This window comes from Odontomachus brunneus, unplaced genomic scaffold, assembly GCF_010583005.1.
Source record: "Odontomachus brunneus isolate Ranch 3 - 2012 unplaced genomic scaffold, Obru_v1 Obru_scaffold_283, whole genome shotgun sequence".
In the NCBI taxonomy this organism is placed as follows: Eukaryota; Metazoa; Arthropoda; class Insecta; order Hymenoptera; family Formicidae; genus Odontomachus; species Odontomachus brunneus.
Genome location: NW_022639733.1, coordinates 138,194 through 151,057, shown reverse-complemented (window position 1 = coordinate 151,057; position 12,864 = coordinate 138,194). Strand labels below are relative to the sequence as shown.

General features: G+C 44.6%; 1 protein-coding gene across 9 annotated transcripts in view; it reads right to left on the bottom strand.

Annotated features, from left to right (window-relative positions):
- LOC116853160 (multiple PDZ domain protein-like) overlaps positions 1–12,864 on the bottom strand; it is a 150,136-nt gene that overhangs the window by 4,244 nt on the left and 133,028 nt on the right. For 5 of the 9 annotated variants that reach the window (XM_032834067.1, XM_032834072.1, XM_032834071.1 and 2 more), the window contains 15 exons: positions 6,937–7,113; positions 5,338–5,435; positions 4,994–5,207; positions 4,830–4,920; positions 4,157–4,353; positions 3,416–3,510; positions 3,214–3,280; positions 2,826–2,909; positions 2,554–2,655; positions 2,412–2,483; positions 2,150–2,312; positions 1,905–2,062; positions 1,500–1,661; positions 563–697; positions 299–472 (listed from right to left, as the gene is read on the bottom strand). In XM_032834067.1, coding sequence (XP_032689958.1) covers positions 302–472; positions 563–697; positions 1,500–1,661; positions 1,905–2,062; positions 2,150–2,312; positions 2,412–2,483; positions 2,554–2,655; positions 2,826–2,909; positions 3,214–3,280; positions 3,416–3,510; positions 4,157–4,353; positions 4,830–4,920; positions 4,994–5,207; positions 5,338–5,435; positions 6,937–7,113 — 1,986 coding nt within the window. In that variant the 3' untranslated portion in view covers positions 299–301. Of the gene's footprint in view, positions 1–298; positions 473–562; positions 698–1,499; positions 1,662–1,904; positions 2,063–2,149; positions 2,313–2,411; positions 2,484–2,552; positions 2,656–2,825; positions 2,910–3,213; positions 3,281–3,415; positions 3,511–4,156; positions 4,354–4,829; positions 4,921–4,993; positions 5,208–5,337; positions 5,436–6,936; positions 7,114–12,864 lie in introns of those variants that run through there. The other 4 variants (XM_032834069.1, XM_032834070.1, XR_004379915.1 and 1 more) reach the window with 3 other exon arrangements.

Here is a 12,864-nt window from a genome sequence, read left to right as displayed (position 1 = left end):
TATAACACGAAATCATCGCGAGAAACTGTGACACGTCAGTTTGGTTCAAAAGCTCGTGTCCAACTCTACTGTCAGCTGTTATTTACTTCCCTTGACAACTCATCGTCAAGGAGCGCTTGTCATTTTAAACCATCAATCGGGTGCTTTACAAATCAGTAAAGCGCGGACGCAACAATATTATTAATATATTAACGTGTTAAATATATATTTTGTATAAATTATATATTGAATGAAAATATACTAATTTGAAAGCGAGCTGTTCATCCGGGCTGCGAGAGAAGGATTCGCTCGAGCTTACCTGTCATTGTTTGGCGGACTTGTATCTGGCCAGCTTTAGTTGCAGCGGGTTGGATGTCTTCATGTAAACAGCGATGTCATCCACAGGAGCCTCGCGAACGTCTTGCCCGCATATCGCCAGTATGCGGTCGCCTTTGCAGATCTTGCCGCTTTCCAAAGCGCTGCCGGCCGGTAACTGCACGGGAGAGGGAGAGGGAGGATCAATGGATGACGAAATCGAGTTGTGAAATGATAGTTGTACGTATAGAATCAGAGACAGTCTCACCAAATCCCACACGTAGGCTCCTTTGCCGCTTACGAAGCCACGCATACAGAAACCAGCTCCTTTGCCGGGCTTTTTCTGTAGCTCGACATCGAGCTCGACCGCTGGCTTCTCGTGACGCAATACCGTTATTGTGATCTGTCAATGAACAAATGTTCATTGGCGACGACACGTTTGCTCAATTGACTGAGCGAATGTGCCGTAGAAAATATCAAAAGGTGTTGTGGGTAGTGCTATTCTTCAAAATGATACTGTGTGAACGACTCCACCTTACTTCTCCTTCACTATTAAAAACGATACGATCACTGGTGCAAGATCTGTTCATTAACTCGTTATTGGAATCTCATTTTAAGTTAATCGTTATACGATTCACTTCGGTCTGTCAAGTCATATTTGTAATTATGATTTGAAACTTATCCAGATAGATCTAAATTTAGAATTAGATCTAAGATCTTCAGTTAAATTATATGATATTAAGTAAGATATGATTAAGTAACATTATATTTGTAATCTTTTTGGAAGATATATCTTTTTATTTCAATGTATTTTGCAAGAATTTTTCGCGTGTATTTTCTCGTTTCTGACATTATCAATCAAAAGTTCCGCGATGAGGAGCCAAGAGTCTTAAGACAAAAATTTCATGTAATATATGCATATATATATATATATATATATATTGATTTTAAATATAAGTTTAAATATATAAGTTTAGATCTGATTTTTCCAGTTGAGTCATATGATATGCATGATATTATATTTATAATTGCAATTCAACTTAGATTTAAATTTAAATTTAGATCTGAATATCTTGTATAGAATAAGTTTCAAATAATAGTTATAAATAAATATGAGCTTAAGATATCTGTGTTTACAAATAAAGCATGGCACCTAGTGAATGTGAGATGATATCAGAGATGCTTGATAGAGGAATATTACGTACAGTCCCACTTAGAGACGCCTTCAAAAGTGCTATGTGCGCTTTTTCGTGCTCTATCTCCTTGAAGTTCTCGTTGCACACGTGCAGTATCTGATCGCCGGCCTGCAGTCGACCGTCTTTCCCGACCGCGCCATCGGGAGACACTTCCAGGATGAACACCCCGTTCTAGAAAAAATTTTTTTATTCTTTTAATATACTAATGAATCAAGTTTGAGACCTGAAATTGGAACTCAATTCATATTGGATCGTTACTTTATATTTTTTTAATTTTTGGAGTGAAATATTCTCAAATAATAATAGACGAGTTGCTTAAAGCAGAGATTGCACTCAAAGAAATTTAGAAAGTATTACGCTCATCACGCGAAGAGGCGAATGCCTTTTGAAGATTGTCGAATGTGTCATGCTCACCATCGGAGTGTCAGAGCCGCCGGCGATAGTCAAGCCTAACCCTTTGTCCTTCTCTTTGTGAAACTCTATCGTCACTTCCACGCCTATCGTTATCTTGCAGTTCTTTGGATCCTGCGGCACCATGGGTTCCGCTGGCTTGTCCGATTCTTTGACAGACGCTGCGACAAATCAAATATCGTATGCGGATCGAGAAGAATCGAGGGCTATTATTAAGTGTACAAAACCGATCACGTCGTTAAACTCACTCGGCGCGCTCTTCTGCGGCGTCTTCTCCGCGACCACGGATGAAGAAGGCGTAGCGGCGCCGCCAACTTTCGCCTTGTCTTTCTGCTCCTGCACTTTGCTTTGGTTGGGATTGCACACTGTCAGCGTCACGATTCCCTCCGCTTTCTTCAGCAGCGAGGTCGCCTGAGGGAAATTAACGTCAAATTAACGCTCAACGTTCGAGTGATTCTCCGCTAAAAGCAGAAAGGAGTCGTGTAATGAGAAAAAATAGGAAAAACAAACCTCGTCGTACGTGCAGCCCGCCAAGCTGTCCATGTTAACCGCCAGGATCATATCACCCACTTGCAACCCAGCCTGCAATGTCGCATTGTGAAGGATATAGCTTTTTTAAGGTGATCCCGAAACTCGAACGAACGAAAATTACCTGTTCGGCAGCGCTACCCTCTTGGATGTCAGATACGAAGATGCCTTGTCCCACTTCCGCGTGCTTCCCTTCGATGATCATGATGCCGAGGCCGTATTGACCCTATGGACGAGAGATCGATCGGCAATTAGTATCGGAGATAATTGAGAGAGAGGAAGAGAGAGAGAGAGAGAGAGAGAGAGAGGGGGAGAAAGAGAGGGATTGCATGAAATTTAATTAGGTGAGAAATTGGATATTAGAAATAATTGGCGCTTCGGCTGGGAAAACTCAACTCGTATGAGTCTCGCAGCATCGCGGGCACTTGCCTTCTTCACTGGTAGGTTGCGGACTCCCTTATACTGACTGAATTGATCGGCCTGAAACACGAGATATCGCGTATCACTTCACGCCGGCGATACGATACACGCATTCGCATCCTGCGATGCGAGCGTGCATATAGTTGTGGTTGCGACTGCGGCTTTATTAAAACGCGATTACATAATAATATGCATCTATGGTCACTTGATCGCGCGGTCGCGGCTGCATCAATGACGATCCGATGATTCGCGCGATTCTATGAAAATAGAATATATTCGCTCGACCGGTCTCGCGAGGTGAGTGCGAAGAGGAAGATGATGATGATGATGGTGAGAAGACGGAAGCACCGTGGAATGAACTTACGTCATCCAAGGTCGGTGGAAATTGAACTATCGGCTTTACGGCGATGTCGTCGACAGCCTTCAATCTTCTGCAACCGGCAGCAAGCGAAATTCGTTTTGTAGTATCAACGGATTTTATTAGACGCGCGTCGTGTTACACGTACACGTATATATCGCTACGTGAAAAGAGAAAGGAAGAAGGAGAAAAGCTCCGCTGTGCTCACCGGTAAACGATGATCTTGAAGCAAGTGCCGACCATGCCTTTGATGATGGCGGAGGCGTTCAAGTGACAGCGTCCTTGCAGCACGCAACCGTTCACCTGGTGGAACAGAAAATGGGAGTTTTCGTTTTCACTGTGCGCAGAAAAAGAGGTTAGTAATATTTATTAGTAATCAAGTTTTTCAAAGTGAAACACATTTGAATATTTGTGGGCAAAGCCTTGATTTCTTAATAAATGATATAATGATATAATAAGTTACATAGATAGTACACTGAGAAAATATATACATTACACGACTGAAATAGGAGCTGATAAGAGAATAAAAATCTTGCAAATGCTTGGTTACTAGTATTTTCTAAGGTTTCTACTTCTTGAATAATTCATGTACGAAGGCTGCCTCTGGAAAAATGTAGAGAACAAGTTTGCTCTCTCCTGTGTCCTTCTGTCTTTTTCCTTATTTTTATTATTCTATCCGCGCAATAACCACGTTACGAATTTGCAAATTCGTATCTGCACGCCGCGAGTAAACGGTCAACGTTGTTTTCCCTGGGAAAACCTGCAAACATTCGTGCCATCTTCCTCTCTCTCGTCACGACAGACGAGGTAAACGGATTAGACGACGCGCGAATCGGAGGTTAAACAGTCGGGACGAGAGAGGTAAACGAGGACATGAACGGCACCGACGTGCTTGTGGTTAAATGGCAGATCGTAAAAAGAGGAAAAAAGAGTGAAAGCAGGGACTCACCTCCAATATCTCGTCGCCAATGTGAAGCCCGCCATTCTTATGAGCCGCACCCTTCGGATTCAGGCCGCAAACAAACACCGCCATTCGGTTTCTGTCCTTGTGCCCAGCCAAGGAGATGCCAAGTCCTCGCCTGTCCTTCTCTAGCGTGACCATCAACACTCTATGACCTAGATTCTGGTACTTTTTCTGTACTTTCACTGCAAAATCAAAATGACGTTTACCCGCAACGGGGATCGATGGATAATAAAATATTTTTATGTTCGATTATGAATACTTTTGCGTTATCATCAATCGCAAATACTTATGATTTTAACATCAACATACTGCACTCTACTTTTTCCTATACTCGAGAGGAAACATTTTGCGACTCTGTTTCTACTGTTTCTCTCTTGCAATAAATATATAAACGAAACGCCAACACAGAAGTGTCCAACGGGATCCTTGAACCCACTTGACCCAGTTTCCCTATTGACTGCAAAATATATCTCTCTGATTCTCAAGCTAATACAACGTTATACGTGCCGTTCATGTGAAAAAAAAGAAAGAAGAATAGTGGAATTTAGAATCAGATTACTACGTTTAATGTCAAATGTGAGTCCAGAATAGGATCCGACGGACGACCTGGTCGAGAAAGATTCGAGCTAAAGAACGAAAAGGATCACGAATCACTCACTGGCCGTATAGCCGAATTTGTCCTCCGTCTCGGGGTCCGCGTCGATCTCCGCCTTCGTGCGTTTCACGTTGCCAGCGCTCTTCCTCGAGATCTGGACAAGGAGTTTTCTCAGTGACACGGTCGAGCAACAATACCGGATCGAAATGATCGACGCGTTCAATTACCTCGACGCCGCCCTTCGTGTACACGTTCCCCTCCAACATGCGAGTGTCCTCTTCGTCCTCGTCCGAGCTCTCGTCCGAGGAGTACTTGGTGGTCTTGGCAGGCGGTTCCGCGGTGACTGCATGATCCTCCCGCTCCTCGCTGACCTCGCGGAGAATGTCCGGGTTCGCGGGAGGCGTCGAGCCCGTCTTGCGAATTGACTTCTTCATGGAGGATCTGGCGCGAGCAAGAAACCCGTTCGTGACTCGGGACGTCGAGGCGCGTGAGCGCCGAGGGTGACAAGTTGCACGAGAGTCTTCGCTAGTCGAAGACGAGGCGGGAATGCGGGATAATTCAATGTGCGTACCTTCGCGAGCTGGGAACCGAGCCATCCGTTCTCTTCGAGCTCTGCCTGCGGAAATCGCCGCGCGTCACGCCCTGAGCGTCGCCGTCCTCGAGCCCTGACTACACAACAAATGGATCGACACTCTCAAAAAACGTGGAGAAATAAAAATCCCTCCCCCTCTCTCCTCTCTGAATCGAAATGTCAGTCGCGCGCGGCTGTGTGCCTGGATGGCGTGACGCAGACCGATAAAATTAACAAAGAGAATTCGGGACAGAAATTCAAAGGGGACCAATTAGTGCGCAGCCCTCTTCTCGTGTCTGCTTTCGACGAAATTAAAATCTACCGCGGGATACTCCCGAGAACGATGCACTCGTGAGGGAAATCGCGAGGACGCGGTTCTCGAGTGTCCGCCGGGACATGCAGCTGGCCGGAATACCATGAGAATATAAAAAGAGTTTGCTCCTCACGTGAAGTAAGCGTCGGAGGACTGCGCGAATTAATTGTGGCGGTTTACGTGCTTACGTTCACATGTGCAATAAGTGTAATCGCGACCGTGCGCGTGCACAGCCTCCGGTCATTTAATTAGGATAGAAGTACATTTTGTCGCTGCGCGAAAACTGCAGCGCGGCGATTCAATTAAAGAAATTAATTAGCGCGAAACCTCGAGCCCGTCCGCTCGCTCGTCCAGCGCGCCTCTCTTTCCCTCCATTTAGCAATTAGCAACCGCGGCAGTTGCGCTTGTTCTTCGCGTTCGGCGGGAGTGAACGTTCATGTTCTCGCGAGGAAAAAGATCGAAGAAGAAGACGTGAATCACAAGCATGGTACTCTCTAAATTTCTCGCTGTGAAATCCCACTGAAGACGAGTAAAAATTCGCGCGTTATGTGGTAGTGATGATCCCGCTGCTCGGAATCGTAAGGGTGAATGTTTAATTCGAAGTTAGAGCGACGACTTCTTGATTCATACGAGTGAATGTTTCAGATGATCAAAATGAAGCTGCTTCTGTTAAACGTACCACAGTATATTAGATCCTGTTAGAGTACATTCACTTTGCAATTTCCAGTGAAAATGCCTGTATAACGATTTGAAATAGAAAATTCATTAGATATGAGTGAGGAGTCACTTGAATTTGAGTGACTCGACTGTCACTCTGCTTTTAGAATTTCTCTCGCAGAAATTATGAAAGTTAATTCAATAGCGCGATCGCGTTTTTTTTCTTCCACTTTACGATTTCGAATGAAAATGTTCGCACGATGATTCAAGGTGAGAACTTCATTTTATATGAGTAAAAGCCACTCAAATTGGAGCGTCTAAGCTGTTGTTCTGCTTTTTGAGTGGAATTTCACTAAGAAAAATTTCGGTAATATTTCTGATCAAGCGAATTATTTTTCTTTTCACTTTGCAATTTCGAGTGAAAATATTCGTACGATAATACAGAGCGGAAAATTCAGTCTATATGAGTGAAGAAATCGAATTAGAATTCGTGCGAGTCGGTTGTGACTCTGTTTTTCGAGTGAAATTTTGCTCGGAGAAATTTTGAGAGCATTTCCACGCGTGCGAGTCGCGCTTCTCCTGTTCTCGTTCGAGGCATCGTTGCACTACATCTACGTGAGAACACCGACCTGTATCACTTCCGGTGTGATGGACCTCGCTGGCGAGATCGGCGGTGGTTTATGACGAAAGGAGGCCGTTGGCGTCCCGGGGCTGATGCTGGGAGGGGACGTATGGCTCTTCCGGCCGCCTTTGCCGGCGTCTTTCTCCTCTTGGGCCGCGCCGCCGCCGCCGCCGTGTTCCGGACTCTACAAACGACGATGCCGAAGTTCGCAAATTAGATTCGTAGGTCTATACTTATCTTGAAGCAATGAAGTAAACACGCGGCCGGACCGCGCCTGGATAAACCGGCGCGAAATGAATTACTACAGCGGAAATATTTGTTCGCGTGTCTTGAATTGTTGCCAAAGGTAACGGCAATCGGGCGAGTTTAATTCCGTAACGCGTTAAATCGACCGACCGGCCAATACGATGCGTCTCGACGCATTCTCCTCCTCCTCCTCCTCCTTCTCTTCGTCCCTTTATACGGGAACATAATCATGGCGGGAAATCGATTGTCCCGAAGCGATCACGGATTCGCGTTTAACCACCCAAGTCGATCAACGAGTATGTCTGCGAGCCAACAGCGGCCGCTAAGTCGGATTTGATTGTATTTTCTTTCACGTATGTACACTGAGGGAAAATATCTAAGAAACAAGAAATATTTATTCACTGGGCACACCAATAGTAATAATTATTTATATTAATTTACATATATATTTTTACACAGAGAAAACATTTCTCTTAAATAAGAAAATATTTATTTTCCTGAAACCGTTGATTTTCATGAAAAAAATTGTTTATTCTATTTAGAATTCCCCACCGAATAAATATTATTTTTATTTCTCATAGTGTAGAAATTTTTCCTCTCAGTATAACGTGCATTGATAATTCGAGAATCTATTGATAGTTCGACACGTACGTCGAACGATTTTACTCTCTCTTGGGATTAATAAAAAATTTACATTGGCTCTCCCCCCTTTCTCTCTCTTTCTCTCTCTCTCTCTCAGATCCGATAACGTTCCTCGTGATTGGCAATTTCAAGAGCCCTGAAGTAATAATTGTTATATTTCATTTTATTCCCTTTTATTTCATTTTATTTCCTTTTATATCATTTATTCCTTTTTCCTTCATTTGCCTTGATTGCATTTTCCTCCATTTGATTTCAGCTCGTTGTTTATACGTTCTCTGTAAAGCTCTTTTAATACGTGCACAGCTCTTTTAATACTTTGCGAAATATAATTAATGGAGTAAATATGCGGACTCGCTGTGCGCATTCTGGGCAAATACGAGGAGGGACTGTGGAAGGGGGCAAGGAGGGTGGCGAAGGGGCGAGGGGTAAAGAAGAGACCGGGCAGAAATTGCATCTGTTTCCGATAAACTCGGTGCAAACGAAATTTAACACGACGCGACGAACTTTTATCCGCCATATAAAAAGGCGCCGCGATTGATCATATTCGTCCATTAAATGACGTTGCGCGACACGCATTTGTCGTTTTTCAACGGCGACGCAAACAACAATTCGCAAGCGCGATCCGTGTTCGTTGATTAATTGAATTCCCGTTTAATTGTCTGAGACAAGCATACGCCACCGGTGAGCGCTTTGAGCGATCGCGCGGCAATAATTAAAAGCCGAACACAAACGACGCGCGAAACGGATTAAACAAAAAATCCAAACGAACGAATTGCCCAGCCTTAACTCCCGTCAACGCGGAATATTCGTTGGTTTCGATATATTTCCCGCTTATCTCGTGAATCGACAGAAGTAACAGAAGCGTGCGGTTGTTCTCGCGACAGCTTCCTGGTGTTGTGTCCCGGCGCCATCTTTGCTGCGGCACATCCACATCCACCCAACTTTTTGTGAACCACAATTAACTTGCAAACGCACGTCAGTGTGACGGAAAAATGTTATATAGAAATGTTATGTTTTCTATAAAATTTCCACCATGTCGACGCGACACAAACCGGCGTCTTCTTGAAGAACTCACGAAGAAGACCTCACTTGGACGAACAACAATAAGTGATAAACAAAAGCAGAAACAATCAATGAGAGAGAGAGAGAGAGAGAGAGAGAGAGAGAGAGAGAAAGAGAGAGAGAGAGGGAGAGAGAGAACTGTCGCGAGGCAAGCTCGACTCGATGACACGACAAATCCTCGATTCCCGCGCACGTTATTCAGGTCGATGGCGATGTGCATCGCGTGTATCTAGCGATGCACCGACGAGGGTCGACGAGAGGCCGGTGCATGCCTCGGCGACGGTTCTCCGTCGCGGTCGGGGGAGATCGCGGCGACAAGACGGCAATTCGACAAGAACATACGACGAAGGTGACGCATTTGCGGCCGAAGAGTCGGTGCATCGCGGTACTCGCTGACGACTGAGCCGAGTGACATGAGGTGAACGTCGAGCAGGCGGTTTCGTGCACGAAACTGAAGCGGCAGAGAGAGAGAGAGAGAGAGAGAGGGCGAAGGGGTTGACGTTGTTCATACGGGAGCGCATCGGCCGAGGAGAGGTGGGCTCGTCGATGGTCCATGGTGTCGATGATAGGCGCTCGGTCGCAACGACGCGGATCCGCTCTTTTCGACGAACCGCAACATCCCCTGACTCAATAGCGCCCACGAGATGCTCTCCCTTCACCTGCGCGATGCCTACCCCGACGACCTCGTTTAAAAGCGCGTTCAGCAGTGGAGGAAGATAGTTTCCACACGGAAAAAACAGTTTGGTCGGATTAAGCGAATTTCTGGTCAAGTATGAGCGAGCTAGAAATTCCGGCCGAAGTTATCAGAATTCTGCTCGAGTTAACCAGAAATCTTGTCAACTTGAATAGAATTCTTGGAACTTCAATTGGAATTTCCTGGTTCGTTTAAACTTCACTGGAAATTGCTTAACCCAACCAAACTTTCTCTTTCGTGTACCGAGATAAAAGTACCAACGTATAGTTACTGATAATACCGATATCTAACTCTGAGTATTCTTATCGTTTCGGCCTCTAAATACAAATATTTTTGAAGTTTCGATGTAGAATATATATGTATATTCAAGTACATGTATAGAGGACGTCTGACGATCATTGACACAACCATTGTGTGCAAGTAGAACTCGTCGAGCTGAACGCAAAAGTCCTCTGCTATTTTACAAATGACCACGTAAATCTTCAGTTATTAATTAAGGAAGAACGGACTGCGTGACTGTGCGCAGTAATGTTTCTAACTAATAACTCTAAATGTTACGTGGTTGGTTGCGAAATGATAGAGGATTTTGTGTTCAATTTGACGAGTTCTGCACATACACCGCGATTATATAACGAATTGTCAGAATACACAACCTGTGTATTCTATATTGAAAATTTAAGTATTCAAATTTATAAACTATAACAATAAGAATATGCAAAGTCAAGTTGAAATCTGGTTATTAGTGTCCAGATATTGGGGACTTTTATCCTACTAGAAGCACTTCTTCCCACTCATCAGCTGTGTTGTCCTTCGGGACAAAGAACGATCTTGCATCGAAGGATCGATAGTGAACTGCAAATTCGACGACACACTTTCTTTTCAGACTCTCTGCAATTCAGGTGAAATGCGAGAGGAGATTCAATGATAGGAGCTCGTCGGCAGTGTGTAAAATCGTTGCTCGACTATTCTACCGCTTAATCGATGGTGAACGAGGAACTTCCGTCTTCCAACGTAACGATAGACCGCCGACTTCGTCGTTGCTCAGGCGCGTCTTTGGTATCCCATCCTCCTAACTCTTCTCTCTATCTATCTCTCTCGCTTGTTCCAACTTTACATATCTCTATTGTCGCGACCAGCTCTGTCTTTATCTCTCCTCCCCCCTCCACCCCTCTCTCTCTCTCTCCCTCTTTTCATCGTGGCTCTGTACCGCCTGCCCTCGTCATCCCTCTTCGTGAAGTTTTATTGGAAAGTTCGACCTCGGTGCATCGTACGCGTACAAGAGCTGTTCGCCGATAATGGCTCTCTCTCTCTCTTGGCGTTCTCTCTCTCCTCCCTGTTTGTCCCCTCTCCTTGTTTGTCCTCTCCCCCTCTTCTTTTTGTCCTCTTCTCGTCCTATTCTTTGGTCGCTTCGATTCTTTCTTTCTCTCTCTCTTTCTCCCTCTCTTTTCCTCTCGCGTTCTCCACATGAGTTTGTGATCGCCGTCCGAATGTATCTCGACATTGCATCTCCCCGCATCGACGGCCCCGAAAGAACGTGCGCGCACGGCCGATTGAAATTGGGGAGAACTCGATGTCATTTTCGGAGCAGCCGATCACAGGCCGCGCGCTTCGCCGACTCGGCTGCGCCGGGACGAACAGATTGTCGTCGCACTTGACACGTACGGCACTTGGTGGCTAACAAAAAGACACAGACAAAAAGGAAAAAGAAGATAAACCTGGCCACACTTTGCAACTGCACGTTCAAACTGATCTCAGAGTGCACCGGAAGATAAGTCGCGCCTACCTGGTGCCGTGCCTGCGAATAAAACACTGCTCTCCACGCGGTTGCGAAGGAAAATGTCGGACCTCATCGAACGGTTACTCAATGTCTGTTAAACTCGGTAATTCTCAGCGGACGCTTTTCAATTGTTCAAGGTCCACGCGAATCGCGATAAATTTCATCGTCGAGATTACGAGCTCGTTCGAGTGCCTGGAAGGAGCGGCGCGAATTTATGGTTCGCCGCTATGGCGAGGACGAAGTGCACATTCACGCCTCGAGTCGACAAGAGTGCAAGAACGCATGTAATGCGCATGTAAGAAATGGACGTCGATGTTGAATTTACATCGGCGCCGCGAAACATTGTGTCGCGTCGCGGACTTCAGAACACGCGATAAGAGATACTGGAATGTCGCGGAGAGCACGGCCCGAGCTCGTCCTCTCCCCACCATGTTCTCTAAATCTCGAGGAAATTTAAAGAATACCTTTTGAATTTCTTGGAGTGTGTGGAACCTCATTGGAAAGAAGAGAAAATTCACTCGAACTGCGACAGTGGAGATACTGCCACACGGAGTCACAAGGATGCGAGTGTTTAATTTAGAGTGAATTCTGCATTGATGAGGAAACGGTTCCAATCAATTAGAATAAATCCGTCCCTCTGGAACGGTGGAATATATTTAGAGAACACATAGAGAGAATTTATTTTATGTGAGCGAAAAGTCGCTCGTATAGATCGAATTAGAGACGGTGGAGTACATCAGAGAGAAAATGCATTCTGCACGAGCGAAAAGCCGCTGTCACTCTGCTCTTCTAGTGAAATTTCCCTCATATGGGATGAATTTTCTCTCTGATGTACTCCACCGACTCACAGGAATAAGTTTACTCTAATTGACCGAAACGCTCATATGGATTCAGAATTCGCTCTAAGTTTAAATTAAACGTTCACGTTTTTGTGATTCCAAGTGGCGGTATCTCCACAATCACCTCGGAGGAATTTTCACTCGTTCCGAACGAGATTCCACTCTTCTAGAAATTCAAAGTATATTCTTTAAATTCCACTTGAAAAGCAGAGCGGTCATCATTTGAATTCGACTGACTTTTCGCGAATTAGTGTGAATTCCTCTACAATGAATCGTTGAGAGAATATCTCCACTCGTAATTGAAAAGTGAGTCTACTGTCATTGCGACAAATTCACTCTAATTATCAGAAACTTTCGCTCGTGTGCATTAGGAATCCGAATTTCAGCACGGAGAAAAATAATTTGCTGGCCCAGAAAATTTTCTGCTAGTCTAGCAAAATCTTTTCGTTATTATATGGATAGCAAAAAGATTTACTAGTATTAATCACTATTTGCTGGATATAATTTGCTGAATCTACAAATTATTTTAATATAAGAACCATGATGGATTTATATAAGCAGTTGCAGTTTTGCTTCGATAGCAAATAAATTTGCTAAGGATATATTATTTTGCATCAATAGCAAATTAACGTGAATTCTTAGGACAAATACACTCAACAAATTTTTTCCATCCTG